The following is a 16,348-nucleotide window of genomic DNA, read 5'->3' on the forward strand; positions in this document are numbered from 1 at the left end:
CTTTTTGCTTTTTATTATTACTATTATTATTATTATTATTGTTTTTGTTATTCATTCTTGAATGGCTTTTTTGTTGTTTTTTGCAAAATTTGTTTGTTTTTGTTTTGTCTACATATTCGAAATAAACATGAAAGAAAGAAAGAAAGAAAGAAAGAAAGAAAGAAAGAAAGAAAGAAAGAAAGAAAGAAAGAAAGAAAGAAAGAAAGAAAGAAAGAAAGAAAGAAAGAAAGAAAGAAAAATGCATTTTTCCATCGATAACATGACATCATCGCGCCAAGTGCGTGCTCTTTCAGTCAATTAGTGCGCATATATACAGCCCGGCCCCCGGCCAAAATTTTTTAAATTGTAATTTCGAGGAATTTATCTGAATGTGCATGAACTATTTCTGTTCAAAAATTGTTTGAAATGTCAAATGTTAAATGTTTAAATATGAACTGTCAGTTTACTGCACTGTGCCAACTATAGTACTATATGAGTATGTATTTTCTATTGTTTTATTGAAAATAAAACAGCAAAGTCAATTTGGCTGCCAACTGTTTTAATTATGAGACACAATTGTGTCAAAATCATGATTTTTTTTTTCATGCTTGAAATAAGAAATTATTACTTTAAAAAAGCAGTTTTATACTCGTGAGTGTTGATGACACAGCTTTGCAACAGTTGATATTCTAGTTTCAAGCATGTTTTACTCAATATAGGTCATAAAATCTCAGCAACAAGCTGTAATATCTTACTGAGATCATTTAGGACCAAAACCCTAAAAACAAGCAAAAGACTCTTACATAAAATCTTCTTAGTGAGAAGGATTATCTTATTAGACAGAAAATAAGCAAATATCACCCTTATTTGAGATATTTAATCTTACTTAGATATCAGTTTTTGCTGTGTATGTTTGGGTCCCTTTTTTCCAGGAACACTAATACCAAAAGTCACAATGTCCGATAGAGTTCTAAAAACGTTATGACAGACCACCTCAAAAAAACGGAATGGAAATTTACAGTTTTTTACTGAATGGGACACCCAAAATGTACATGACATTAAAGAAAGTGGGATTTACAATATTAACTATGTACAATAAAACACTGAATATTAACAACATATGAACGTTGCTCCTCTTTTACTTCTCAGACCAGCTCCTCCATAGTTGTGTATCTTTTACAATCAAGCAAAACACAACAAAAATGTAAAAAAAACCAGCAAAATATGAATGCAAAATGTAATAAACACCTACAATATTATATGTTATCACACAAAAATGTGCTTCCGTATGTGTTCCTGACACACGCGTTTCGGCCTGGCTGCTCCGAAAACAAACCCCGCCCACACTGCTTTGTTCCTCGTCAGAGCAGCTGTGACGTAGATCAGTGTTTTTCAACCACTGTGCCGCGGCACACTAGTGTGCTGTGAGATACAGTCTGGTGTGCTGTGGGAAATTATCTAATTTCACCTATTTGGGTTAAAAATATTTTTTTGCAAACCAGTAATTATAGTCTGCAAATGATGTGTTGTTGTTGAGTGTCTGTGCTGTCTAGAGCTCGGCAGAGTAACCGTGTTATACTCTTCCATATCAGTAGGTGGCAGCCGGTAGCTAATTGCTTTGTAGATGTCGGAAACAGCAGGAGGCAGTGTGCTTAAACCAAAAATAAACAAAAGGTGAGTGCCGCTAAGAAAAGGCATTGAAGCTCAGGGATGGCTTTGCAGAACGAAACTAAAACTGAACTGGCTACAAAGTAAACAAAAACAGAATGCTGGACGACAGCAAAGACTTACTGTGGAGCAAAGACGGCGTCCACAATGTACATCCGAACATGACATGACAATCAACAATGTCCCCACAAAGAAGGATAAAAACAACTGAAATAGTCTTGATTGCTAAAACAAAGTAGATTTGGGAAATATCGCTCAAAGGAAGACATGAAACTGCTACAGGAAAATACCCCAAAAAAGAGAAAAAGCCAAAACACTACACACAGGAAAACAGCAAAAAACTCAAAATAAGTCACAACGTGATGTGACAGGTGGTGACAGTACACCTACTTTGAGACAAGAGCTATAGTGATGCATGCTTGGTTATGGTTTGAAGTCAAATCCAACAACTGCGACAAATACTTTTTACAGTCAACTGAGTTTCGTTTTTTTAATGATTTCTGTTGGTGGTGTGCCTCCGGATTTTTTCAACGCAAAAAATGTGCCTTGGCTCAAAAAAGGTTGAAAAACACTGACGTAGATTATAATAACCCTTATAACACCCAAAAGTGCAGAATTCGACCTTTGAAATACTTTCTATAGTTCAAGACTTGTGGTCATTTAAAAACAGCACTGCACATCATAATGGCGCCTACAGTTTTGATGTTAAAGGTAGAAAAAAATAATTTAGAACATCCAGCGGGCCGGATTGAAAATGTTTCTAAAAAATTTGTAAAAAAAAATGTTATGTATTTTAAAATAAAATCATATCACCCAGGCCTAAGTGAGGGTGCACATGTCCTCATCGGACCGCTTCGGAAGGAGCAAGGCTAAACCGTTCAACTCACGTGGCTTCCTCGCACACCCGGACTCGCTCGCAGCCTTCTGGCGGCTGGCGCGGGAAGGAGAAGCTTTGGTTGGGACACGGCGAAGGCGAGCAGGACTGCAGCTGAGGAGGATCCGCTCCATACGGAGGGAAGAAGGTGGCAGGAGATGGAGGACGCAACGTCTCACAGGCGGCGGACTCTGCGCGGCACAAAGACAAATACTACTTAGTACTTGCTGGTGGAATACAATCCCACCTTTGCACAGGGTGAAGTGGACATGTGCAGTACATGAATGCATCCTGTGTTTCCTATCCTTGCTAATACGCACACATTGCATCTCGTTTAGGCTCTGAATGAAGAAGAGAGAGTGGATGAGAATGTGTGTGTGCTCGGCACACGTGACAAGTTAACTTTCAGTTTCGATACCCATCGATGCGGAAAAACAGATGAGGAGGGTGTCCATTTTAGAGATTGCGCCGACCTTTAGATAGCTTTGTTCTCTCTCTCCAGCCCTGGTATCACAATTGTTTGTTCCTACTCCCTTTCTGTCAAATAAAACCGTAACCTGTAGAAAGGGCGGTCCCCACAAGTGATGATCAAAAACTTGGTCCCCATTCCAAATGATAACCAGTGTGTGTGTGTGTGTGTGTGTGACTAAAATAAACGTGGTCATTAATCTTGGTTGTGAGCATACTGAGCATCAACATTTCTTGACATCTTTATGTGAAGACCATTGATAACCCGTCCAACGGTACAACATGTTCATAAGATTTTCTGGTCAAATAAATCCAATAATGACTTGATTTTGTGGTCACCTTCATTTAAAAAAGTATCGAAATACATTTTAGTATTGGGACAACCCTCGGACATAGTCTGACATAGTCTGACCTGGCTCGGGGGACGGCGACCGCGATGAGGAGAAGAGCGACCGGTTGGAGGGAGACGGCGACTCGGACGCAGACAACAGCGATGGATCCAGAGGACAGGGCGACTGAGAAGGAGACAGCAGGGACGAGTCCAAGGGACCAGGAGACGACTCGCTCTGGGAGCCGCTGCTGCACCTCTGCAGGGGAGCAGGAGCTCTGTGTCCATCTGGGATGTCCAGGATCTGGAAGCACGAATATTGTCAATGTTGGACGTTTTCATCCTTGTTGCTCATTTCTGAAGGTCCTCACCTCGTGTTGATCGTCACGCTTCTCCGACACAAACGCTTCCTCCAGCTCCAGGTTGAGACCTTCCACGCTGCGCCGCAGCCGTGAAGCAAGTCTGTTCAGCGGCACCAGCGGCGGCGTCTGGAACAAGAACCGCCATTAATACCACTTTTTGTGACATTACATGTTGTTGTGTTATTGTGCTACGTCGCTGTGTTACGTCCATATGTCACATCTTTGTGTTATGTCATTGTGTGTCATAGTGTTACATCATTATGTTGATTTGTTACGTCATTATGTTGTTGTTTTGTGCTATGTCGTTGTGTCATTGTGCTACGTCACGGTGTTACGCTCATGTCACATCTTTGTGTTCTGTCATTATAGTTGGTATGTCGTAGTGTTACATCATTATGTTGATGTGTTACGTCATTATGTTGTTGTGTCATATTGTTGTGCCATGTCGTGTTGTGTCGGGGTGTTGTGCTATGTTGTTATGTCATTGTACTACGTCGCTGTGTTACGCCCATATGTCACGTCTTTGTGTTATGCCTGTTGGTATGTTGTAGTGTTACATCATTATGTTGATGTATTAGGTCATTATGTTGTTGTGTTACATCATTATGTTGTTGTGTCATATTGTTGTGCCATGTCGTGTTGTGTCGTGGTGTTGTGCTATGTTGTTATGTCATTGTGCTACGTCGCTGTGTTACGTCCATATGTCACATCTTTGTGTTAAGTCGTTGTGTTAAGTTGGTATGTCGTAGTGTTACATCATTATGTTGTTGTGTAATGTCATTATGTTGTTGGGTTACGTCATTATGTTGTTGTGTTACGTCATTATGTTGTTGTGCCATGCTGTGTTGTGTCGTCGTGTTGTGCTGTGTTGTTATGTCATTGTGCTACGTCGCTGCGTTACGTCCATATGTCACGTCTTTGTGTTATGTCGTTGTGTTAAGTTGGTATGTTGTAGTGTTACATCATTATGTTGTTGTTTTACGTCGTTATGTTGTTGTGTTACAACATTATTTTGTTGTGCCATGTCGTGCTGTGTCGTGGTGTTGTGCTGTGTTGTTATGTCATTGTGCTACGTCGCTGTGTTACGTCCATATGTCACATCTTTGTGTTATGTCATTGTGTGTCATAGTGTTACATCATTATGTTGATGTGTTACGTCATTATGTTGTTGTTTTGTGCTATGTCGTTGTGTCATTGTGCTACGTCACGGTGTTACGCTCATGTCACATCTTTGTGTTCTGTCATTATAGTTGGTATGTCGTAGTGTTACATCATTATGTTGATGTGTTACGTCATTATGTTGTTGTGTCATATTGTTGTGCCATGTCGTGTTGTGTCGGGGTGTTGTGCTATGTTGTTATGTCATTGTGCTACGTCGCTGTGTTACGCCCATATGTCACGTCTTTGTGTTATGCCTGTTGGTATGTTGTAGTGTTACATCATTATGTTGATGTATTAGGTCATTATGTTGTTGTGTTACATCATTATGTTGTTGTGTCATATTGTTGTGCCATGTCGTGTTGTGTCGTGGTGTTGTGCTATGTTGTTATGTCATTGTGCTACGTCGCTGTGTTACGTCCATATGTCACATCTTTGTGTTAAGTTGGTATGTCGTAGTGTTACATCATTATGTTGTTGTGTTACATCATTATGTTGTTGTGTAATGTCATTATGTTGTTGGGTTACGTCATTATGTTGTTGTGTTACGTCATTATGTTGTTGTGCCATGCTGTGTTGTGTCGTGGTATTGTGCTGTGTTGTTATGTCATTGTGCTACGTCGCTGCGTTACGTCCATATGTCACGTCTTTGTGTTATGTTGTTGTGTTAAGTTGGTATGTTGTAGTGTTACATCATTATGTTGTTGTTTTACGTCGTTATGTTGTTGTGTTACAACATTATTTTGTTGTGCCATGTCGTGTTGTGTCGTCGTGTTGTGCTATGTTGTTATGTCATTGTGCTACGTCATTGTGTTACGTCCATATGTCACATCTTTGTGTTATGTCATTGTGTTAAGTTGGTATGTCGTAGTATTACATCATTATAATGTTGTGTTACAGCATTATGTTGTTGTGTAATGTCATTATGTTGTTGCGTTACGTCATTATGTTGTTGTTACGTAATTATGTTGTTGTGCCATGCTGCGTTGTGTCGTCGTGTTGTGCTGTGTTGTTATGTCATGGTGCTAAGTTGCTGTGTTCATATGTCACATCTTTGTGTTATGTCGTTGTGTTGAGTTGGTATGTTGTAGTGTTACATCATTATGTTGTTGTGTAACGTCATTATGTTGTTGTGTTACAACATTATTTTGTTGTGCCATGTCGTGTTGTGTCGTCGTGTTGTGCTATGTTGTTATGTCATTGTTCTACGTCGCTGTGTTATGTCCATATGTCACATATTTGTGTTATGTTGTAGTTTGTGTTTGTTGGTATGTAGTAGTGTTACATCATTATGTTGTGTTACGTCATTATGTTGTTGTGTTACAACATTATGTTGTTTTGTCATATTGTTGTGCCATGTCGTGTTGTGTTGTGCTATGTGGTTATGTCATTGTGCTACGTCGCTGTGTTACGTTCATATGTCACGTCGTTGTGTTACAGTAAGTTGTTATGTCGTTGTGTAACACCATTAGAGTCAAGGATGTTGTTGTGTTTTGTGCAGCCCTTTCAGGCATTTGTGATTATAGGCTATATAAATAAACGTGGATTTCTTGATTCATTGTGTTTTTGCGCTATGTGGTTGTGTTACGTCATTGTCATTGTGTCATATCGTAGTGTTGTGTCGCCGTGTTGTGTCGTCGTATTGTGCTATGTTGTTGGTTGGTTGAACACAGTTGAACACTTTGTCATCGAAAATCCAGTCGCCATTACAATATGTAAGGACAACTTGTTATATCTACAGGGACTGTCTCAGAAAATTAGAATATTGTGATAAAGTTCTTTATTTTCTGTAATGCAATTAAAAAAACAAAAATGTCATACATTCTGGATTCATTACAAATCAACTGAAATATTGCAAGCCTTTTATTATTTTAATATTGCTGATTATGGCATACAGCTTAAGAAAACTCAAAAATCCTATCTCAAAAAATTAGAATATGGAAGCACTACATGCTTCCATCTGTTGAAAAGCTCTATGGAGATGATGATTTCATTTTCCAGCATGATCTGGCACCTGCCCACAGTGCCAAAACCACCAGTAACTGGTGTACTGACCATGGCATTACTGTCCTCGATTGGCCTGCCAACTCCCCTGACCTGAACCCTATAGAGAATTTGTGGGGTATTGTGAAGAAGAAGCTGAAAGACACCAGACCCAATAATGCAAATGAGCTAAAGGCCGCTATTGAAGCATCCTGGGCATCCATAACACCTCAGCAATGCCACAGGCTGATTGCCTCCATGCCACGCCGCATTGATGCAGTAATCCGTGCAAAAGGATTCCCAACCAAGTACTGAGTGCATTAGTTGACATTTTCAAATGTTTGATTCTGTTTTGCTGTTATAAATCTTTTTTTTTACTTGGTCTGAGGAAATATTCAAATTTTTTGACATAGAATTTTTGAGTTTTCTTAAGCTGTATGCCATAATCAGCAATATTAAAATAATAAAAGGCTTGCAATATTTCAGTTGATGTGTAATGAATCCAGAATGTATGACATTTTTGTATTTTTAATTGCATTACAGAAAATAAAGAACTTTATCACAATATTCTAATTTTCTGAGACAGTCCTGTATATATATATATATATATATATATATATATATATATATATATATATATATATATATATATATATATATATATATATATATATATATATATATATATATATATATATATATATACATATATATATATATATATATATATATATAACATATTTATTTATTTTTGTTTTGTTTTTTGAAGACAAAGCTTTCTGTTGTTATTATTGGCTGATGTCAAAACATTTTTGGCTTTTTCTCATTGTGTTTCTTGCGGTTTTCCCCATTCTGGCCGGACTTTTTTGTTTTTTGTAATGTGCCTGGGGCCAATGACAAACCAGTCACTGGCCTGCAAAGATGGCCCCTGTGCCGGACTTTGGGCACAAGGGCACATGAGAATGCCAAGAGTATGCAAAGCAGTAATCAGAGCAAAGGGTGGCTATTTTGAAGAAACTAGTTTCACCTTTTTTTTGTTAAGTACATCACTCCACATGTGTTCATTCATAGTTTTGATGCCTTCAATGACAATCTACAATTATAAATAGTCATGAAAATAAAGAAAATACATTGAATGAGAAGGTGTGTCCAAACTTTTGGCCTGTATTGTGTATATATATATATATATATATATATATATATATATATATATATATATATATATATATATATATATATATATATATATATATATATATATATATATATATATATATATATATATATATAAAACATATTTATTTTGTTTTGTTTTTTTGAAGACAAAGCTTTTTGTTGTTGGCTGATATCAACATTTTGGCTTTTTGTCACTGGCCTGCAAAAACGGCCCCTGTGTCGGACTTTGGGCACCAGTGTTGTAGAAGCTAACTGTTTACTGCCACTATAGTCCTAGTACCGTAGTATATTTGTTCATCCTATGGTCACTTATGGGACAAGAGTCGTAAAATCAGTTGTTCATGTCCATGTGTGATAAAGAGAGGATAAACTGGGAAGTCCTGTCGCCTTCTTTTATCATATAGTTGTTACGGTACCGTGGCATGTTGATGCCGGGGGTCGTCTTTCCAAAATGCGGATGAACGTAAGAAAGCAGCTTGCAGGTAAGAAGAATGATTTATTCTTCATAGACGTGCAAAATACAAAATAAAACAAAACAAGCGTGCCTATAGCACGGGAAAGCTAACGGAGTAGCTAGCAAAAAAAGCTAAGCACATGAACCGGGCGAAGCTTAGCTCAGGAATAGAAAATAGAAAAGGTCGTCGTAACTTGTTGCATAGAAGCAAGCAAAAACACCAGGCCGAGTGAGGCCAGAGGATGGACTAAGTAGCTCTCTGATTAGTGCCCGTGAACAGGTGAGCGTCCAGAAGACTAATCAGAGGCAGGTGAAAATAATCAGCATCCATGACAACGGAGAAACACAAAACAGGGGTGCTGAAACCGAACTTAAACAACAAGTGAATCAAAAACGTAAATATACTATGATCGGGGCAACGGATCATCACAATATTACTGCCTTTGCACATGCCAATGTTTACTTTTGTGAATATAAATTCAACACAAAAATCAGTACTTTGGAGCAATGTTCACAGACTCGTATTTGGCTTGTTCGCTTACCGTTGCGGCGAGCGATGAAGGTCCTGGACTCGTGGTTGAGGGAAGAGTTGGATATTAGATACTAGAAAATATCCGATGCGTTGCAACAATCAGCTTTAATGCATTGTTGCAGCTCAATGACTTATGAGCACGTCATAATGCGGGTTTCCGAGACGAGCGGGTGTAGAACGTGGCCAATCTAGTTCAGTTTCAGTTTATTTCGAACATGCATTTGGGGGGGGACAGAGGTGTGACAGCGGTGTCGAGAGCCACGGGATGAGAGGCTGAAGAGAGAGCGGCAGAGGAGTGCGGGCGTGTTCAGGGTTTAAAATGCTTGCCAGTTTGCGGGTCTGTTGGTCATTCGCCGGGTAAGGGTGTTACTGATGTCATATTAATACTTTTTTTTCTACTATTTTCACGATTGATCGATAGGGTTCCAAAGATCGACTGGCCGATTGCGATCGACGGGTTGGCGATCTCATTCGAATGTTTACTTTTGTGTATATAAAATCAGTACTTTGGAGCAATGTTCACAGACTCTCGTATTTATGGAGCAATGTTCACAGTCTCTCGTATTTATGGAGCAATGTTCACAGACTCTCGTATTTATGGAGCAATGTTCACAGACTCTCATATTTATGGAGCAATGTTCACAGACTCTCGTATTTATGGAGCAATGTTCACAGACTCTCGAATTTGGCTTGTTCGCTTATTGTCGCAGGCGAGCCATGAAGATCGTGGACTTGTGATTGAGTTGTGCTGGACTTGTGGTTCCAAAGATTCGACTGGCCGATTGCGATCGACGGGATGGCGACCTCTGTCCTAAAACTTTGCGTTCTAAGTTTCCGCCGCCATTAAAGTTTGCGGGACAGCTTTTTTAATGCTGTTTATTATCCTTGACAAACTTAATTTCAATACACAAAGCTATAATAAGTGGACAGACTCTCCTGAACGTATTTACAGAGGAATATAAAATATTTAGCCGGACTATTCACTTGGAGGGGTATTCCTGTGTTATACTGTATATTACTGCCTTTGCACATGCCAATGTTTACTTTTGTGCATATAAATTCAACACAAAATCAGTACTTTGGAGCAATGTTCACAGACTCTCGGATTTGGCTTGTTCGCTTACCGTCGCAGGCGAGCCATAAAGATAGTGGACTTGTGGTTGAGTTGTGGTGGACTTGTGGTTCCAAAGATTCAACTGGCCGACTGCGATCGACGGGTTGGCGACCTCTGTCCTAAAACTATGCGTTCTAAATTTTCCGCCGCCATTAAAGTATGCGGGACAGCTTGTTTATACAAACAAGTGTGCAGTTTAATGCTGTTTATTATTCTTGACAAACTTTATTTCAATACACAAAGCTATGATAAGTGGACAGACTCTCCTGAACGTATTTACAGAGGAATATAAAATATTTAGCCGGACTGTTCACTTGGAGGGGTATTCCAGTGTCATATATTAATGCCTTTGCACATGCCAATGTTTACTTTTGTGTATATAAATTTAACACAAAATCAGTACTTTGGAGCAATGTTCACAGACTCTCGGATTGGGCTTGTTCGCTTACCGTCGCAGGCGAGCCTTGAAGATCGTGGACTTGTGGTTGAGTTGTGGTGGACTTGTGGTTCCAAAGATTCGACTGGCCGACTGCGATCGACGGATTGGCGACTTCTGTCCTAAAACTATGTGTTCTAAGTTTCCGCCGCCATTAAAGGCCTACTGAAACCCACTACTACCGACCACGCAGTCTGATAGTTTATATATCAATGATGAAATCTTAACATTATAACACATGCCAATACGGCCGGGTTAACTTATAAAGTGACATTTTAAATTTGCCGCTAAACTTCCGGTTCGAAACGCCTCTGAGGATGACGTATGCGCGTGACGTAGACCGGCGAACACGGGTATGCCTTCCACATTGAAGCCAATACGAAAAAGCTCTGTTTTCATTTCATAATTCCACAGTATTCTGGACATCTGTGTTCGTGAATCTGTTGCAATCATGTTCATTGCATTATGGAGAAGGAAGCTGAGCAAGCAAAGAAGAAAGTTGTCGGTGCGAAATGGACGTATTTTTCGAACGTAGTCAGCCACATCAGTACACAGCCGGCGCTTCTTTGTTTACATTCCCGAAAGATGCAGTCAAGATGGAAGAACTCGGATAACAGAGACTCTAACCAGGAGGACATTTGACTTGGATACACAGACGCCTGTAGAGAACTGGGACAACACAGACTCTTACCAGGATTACTTTGATTTGGATGACAAAGACGCAGACGTGCTACTGTGAGTATGCAGCTTTGGCTTTTTTTTGCGTATGTACGTAACTTTTTTAAAATATATAAGCTTTATGAACCTTGGGTTAGGTGAACGGTCTTTTGGGCTGAGTGATTGTGTGTGTTGATCATGTGTTTGAATTGTATTGGCGTGTTCTATGGAGCTAGGAGCTAGCAGAGGAGCTAGGAGCTAGCATAACAAACACGCAGGTGTTATTATGCAGGATTAATTTGTGGCATATTAAATATAAGCCTGGTTGTGTTGTGGCTAATAGAGTATATATATGTCTTGTGTTTATTTACTGTTGTAGTCATTCCCAGCTGAATATCAGGTACCGTGAGTATGCAGCCTTGGCTGCTAAACATTCGATAACTTGACCGTATGTGCGCGTCACGTACGTAACTTTTTAAAAATATATAAGCTTTATGAACCTTGGGTTAGGTGAACGGTCTTTTGGGCTGAGTGTTTGTGTGTGTTGATCAGGTGTTTGAATTGTATTGGCGTGTTCTATGGAGCTAGGAGCTAGCAGAGGAGCTAGGAGCTAGCATAACAAACACGCAGGTGTTTTTATGCAGGATTAATTTGTGGCATATTAAATATAAGCCTGGTTGTGTTGTGGCTAATAGAGTATATATATGTCTTGTGTTTATTTACTGTTGTAGTCATTCCCAGCTGAATATCAGGTCACCCCCGGCTCTCACAGCATCTTCCCTATCTGAATAGCTTCAACTCCCCACTAGTCCTTCACTTGCACTTTACTCATCCACAAATCTTTCATCCTCGCTCAAATTAATGGGGAAATTGTCGCTTTCTCGGTCCGAATCTCTCTCACTTCATGCGGCCATCATTGTAAACAATAGGGAACTTTGCGTATATGTTTAATTGACTACGTCACGCTACTTCCGGTAGGGGCAAGCCTTTTTTTTTTATCAGATACCAAAAGTTGCAATCTTTATCGTCGTTGTTCTATACTAAATCCTTTCAGCAAAAATATGGCAATATCGCGAAATGATCAAGTATGACACATAGAATAGATCTGCTATCCCCGTTTAAATAAAAAAAATTCATTTCAGTAGGCCTTTAAAGTATGCGGGACAGCTTGTTTATACAAACTAGTATGCAGTTTAATGCTGTTTATTATTCTTGACAAACTTAATTTCAATACACAAAGCTATGATAAGTGGACATACTCTCCTAAATGTATTTACAGAGGAATATAAAATATTGAGCCGGACTTGGAAGCGGCGAAGAGAGCCGTTTACTTTTACTGGGACGCGACAACCTGAGTTTAAAAGAGAAATATGAACTATTTACTTTGTACATGCTGTAAAAGTAGTCAGTGCAGTTATTCGTCTCAACACGAGTGAACCAGATGCTAACGCATATCTTCGTGCTGTGTTGTTGTGTCGTGTTACGTCATTAGGTCCTTGTTTGTTTGGTGTGTGTCAAGTCACCTGTGTAACACCTGCCGCGTGACTCCCTGGCAGCGAAAGATGCGTCTGCTCGTGTCCCGCCGTGGAAGGAGCGGCATGGCGCGATCGCTTCTGCAGCTGCTGCCTCAGTTTGGCCACCTGGGGGCAGTGCAGGGAGAGAAGGTCACTCACATTCCCAAAGTGTCACCAAGAAGAGACAATGGTGGTGATGATGATGATGATGATGACGACGTGCCTCCTTCAGGTGCTCTGCGCTGCCCCATGACGCTGAACGCTTGTGTCCTCCAAGACTTCTCCTGGACTGAGTCTCGTCCGCCCAGCAGCTTGGAGTCTGAAAGGGTTAATTCATGTTTGAAATATTTATTTTGTCCAATAGTGTTACACAGGAAAAAAACGGAAATGAACACCACACAGCACCATCTGCTGGAGCAGGTGGGTCACTGCCCCACTTGGCATTCTCCGAGTGTGCTAGCTCTTTTTTAAAAGCTATTTTGTTACCATGTTGACAACTTAAAAGGCAATATGAAAGTGTTTTTAACATGTTAAAGGATGCTAAAATAGGGTCTTGTAGGTTTGTCAGCATTGATGCTGCAACTTAGACTATTTTAAAATGCTTTTAGTAAACTCTACTTGGAACACAACGTTTTGTGTGTGTGTAGCTTTAAAGCTAATGTGCTATGTTTGTCCACAACTACGTAACATTAAGTTGTGGGACAGGTGGATGCTAAAGTGCTAACATTACACTTGAACTGTTTATGTCCTTGTGCTATGTTGTTGTGTTATGTCATTATGTTGTTATGCTATGTCGTTGTGCTATGTTGTTGTGTTATGTCGTTGTGTTGCGTCGTTGTCTCATGTCGTTAGGCCACGTCGATGTGTTATGTTGTTGTGTTGTGTCATTGTGCCATGTTTTTGTGCTATGTCGCTGTGTTGTCATTGTCCCATGTTGTTGTGTTGTCAATGTTTTATGTCGTTGTCCCAAGTCGTTGTGCTATGTCGTTGTGCTATGTCGTTGTGCTATGTCGTTGTGCTATGTCGTTGTGCTATATCGTTGTGTTATGTCGTTATAATGTCATTGTGTTTTGTTGTTGTCCCATGTCATTATGTTATGTTGTTTTGCTATGTTGTTGTGTTATGTTGTTATAATGTGTCATTGTGTTGTGTTGTTGTCCCATGTTGCTATGTTATGTTGTTTTGCTATGTCGTTGTGTTATGTTGTTATAATATGTCATTGTGTTATGTTGTTGTCCCAATATGTCATTGTGCTATGTTGTTGTGTTATGTCGTCGTGTTATGTCATTGTGTTATGTTGTTATAATATGTCATTGTGTTATGTCTTTGTCCCATGTCGTTATATGTCCTTGTGCTATGTCGTTGTGTTATGTCGTTGTGTTATGTCGTTATAATATGTCATTGTGTTATGTCTTTGTCCCATGTCGTTATATGTCCTTGTGCTATGTCGTTGTGTTATGTCGTTGTGTTATAATATGTCACTGTGTTATGTCGTTTTCCCATGTCGTTATGATATGTCGTTGTGTTATGTCGTGATACGTGGTTGTAGTATGTCATTGTATTGTATCGTTGTAGTATGTCGTTGTGTTATGTCGTTGTGTTATGTCGTTGTGCTATGTCGTTGTGTTATGTCGTTATAATGTCATTGTTATGTCGTTATGTTATGTTGTTTTGCTATGTCGTTGTGTTATGTTGTTATAATATGTCATTGTGTTGTGTTGTTGTCCCATGTTGTTATGTTATGTTGTTTTGCTATGTTGTTGTGTTATGTTGTTATATGTCATTGTGTTATGTTGTTGTCCCATGTCGCTATGTTATGTTGTTTTGCTATGTCGTTGTGGTATGTTGCTATAATATGTCATTGTGTTGTGTTGTTGTCCCATGTTGTTATGTTATGTTGTTTTGCTATGTTGTTGTGTTATGTTGTTATGTCATTGTGTTATGTTGTTGTCCCATGTCGCTATGTTATGTTGTTTTGCTATGTCGTTGTGTTATGTTGTTATATGTCATTGTGTTATGTTGTTGTCCCAATATGTCATTGTGCTATGTTGTTGTGTTATGTCATTGTGTTATGTCGTTATTATATGTCATTGTGTTATGTCTTTGTCCCATGTCGTTATATGTTATTGTGCTATGTCGTTGTGCTATGTCGTTGTGTTATGTCGTTGTGTTATAATATGTCATTGTGTTATGTCGTTTTCCCATGTCGTTATGATATGTCGTTGTGTTATGTCGTGATACGTTGTTGTAGTATGTCATTGTGTTATGTCATTGTATTGTATCGTTGTAGTATGTCGTTGTGTTATGTCATTGTGTTATGTCGTTGTCCCATGTTGTGCTACGTTTGTGTTATGTCGTGTTTTGTTGTGTGCTATGCCGTTGTCCCATGTTGTTGTGCTGTGTTGTGTTATGTTGTTGTGCTATGTCATTGTGTTATGTCGTTGTGCTATGTCATTGTGTTATGTTGTTGTGTTATGTCGTTGTGCTATGTCATTGTGTTATGTTGTCGTGTTATGTCATTGTGTTATGTTATGTCATATGTCGTTGTGCTATGTCGTTGTGTTACATTGTTGTGTTATAATATGTCACTGTGTTATGTCGTTTTCCCATTTAGTTGTGTTATGTCGTGATACGTTGTTGTAGTATGTCATTGTATTGTATCGTTGTAGTATGTCGTTGTGTTATTCCGTTGTGTTATGTCATTGTATTATATCGTTGTGTTATGTCATTGTGTTACGTCGTCCCATGTTGTGCTACGTCTGTGTTATGTCGTGTTTTGTTGTGTGCTATGCCGTTGTCTCATGTTGTTGTGCTGTGTTGTGTTATGTTGTTGTGCTATGTCATTGTGTTATGTTATGTCATTGTGTTATGTAGTTGTCCCATGCCGTTGTCCCATGTTGTTATAAGTTGTTGTGTTATGTTGTTGTGATATGTCATGGTGGTATGTCGTTGTCCCATGTTGTTGTGCTATGTTATTGTGTTATGTTGTGTTATGTCGCTGTCCCATGTTGTCACGCTTTGTCATTGTACTATGTTGTTGTGTTATGTCATTGTGTTGTCGTGGTCCCATGTTATTGTGTTAAGTCGTTGTGCTATGTTGTCGTGCAATATTGTTGTGCTGTAAAGTTGTGTTATGTCGTTCTGCTATGTCGTTTAGTCGGTGTGCCATGTTGTTGTATTATGTCGTGTTCGGTGTTGTGTTTTGCTCGGTTAGCATATTTGCTCAAGAAAAACCCAACCATGATTGAAAATGACAAAATGACAGCTAACCGGCGGATAGTTGGCATGTTTTAAGACATGTGGTGAAGCCTTTGTTTTTGAACAGAGCTGTGGGCATACACACGGGGCGGGGTCATCCAGCTAGGAGGAGGTCACATGTGTTGTCATGGTTATCATGGCCACCGGGAAGGAGCTTCTACCGTCACGAAAAAAGACCGTTAGCCTCGTTTACATGAAGTTTCTTTTTTTATACGACTAACACGGTCATTTGATTTTTGATCTCACCCAAAAATAAAAATCTCGTTTGTGTGACAGCAGGTGTGTTCTCCACCTGGCAGGAAGCAGCTGCTCAGAGGAGCACTGAAGGAACCACCAAGACCTACTTCCTTTCACAACATCCACAAACACTTTGCCATCAACACTGTT

At 39.4% G+C, this 16,348-nt stretch overlaps 1 protein-coding gene across 2 annotated transcripts in view; it reads right to left on the bottom strand.

Moving 5' to 3' along the window:
* The window catches only part of fam117aa (family with sequence similarity 117 member Aa), a 41,195-nt gene that overhangs the window by 1,755 nt on the left and 23,092 nt on the right, over window positions 1-16,348 (bottom strand). For both annotated transcript variants that reach the window (XM_062050181.1, XM_062050182.1), the window contains 5 exons: window positions 12,927-13,022; window positions 12,713-12,829; window positions 3,689-3,805; window positions 3,402-3,621; window positions 2,535-2,712 (listed from right to left, as the gene is read on the bottom strand). In XM_062050181.1, the coding sequence (XP_061906165.1) occupies window positions 2,535-2,712; window positions 3,402-3,621; window positions 3,689-3,805; window positions 12,713-12,829; window positions 12,927-13,022 (728 nt within the window). The remainder of the gene's footprint in view (window positions 1-2,534; window positions 2,713-3,401; window positions 3,622-3,688; window positions 3,806-12,712; window positions 12,830-12,926; window positions 13,023-16,348) is intronic.

This window comes from Entelurus aequoreus, linkage group LG06, assembly GCF_033978785.1.
Source record: "Entelurus aequoreus isolate RoL-2023_Sb linkage group LG06, RoL_Eaeq_v1.1, whole genome shotgun sequence".
In the NCBI taxonomy this organism is placed as follows: Eukaryota; Metazoa; Chordata; class Actinopteri; order Syngnathiformes; family Syngnathidae; genus Entelurus; species Entelurus aequoreus.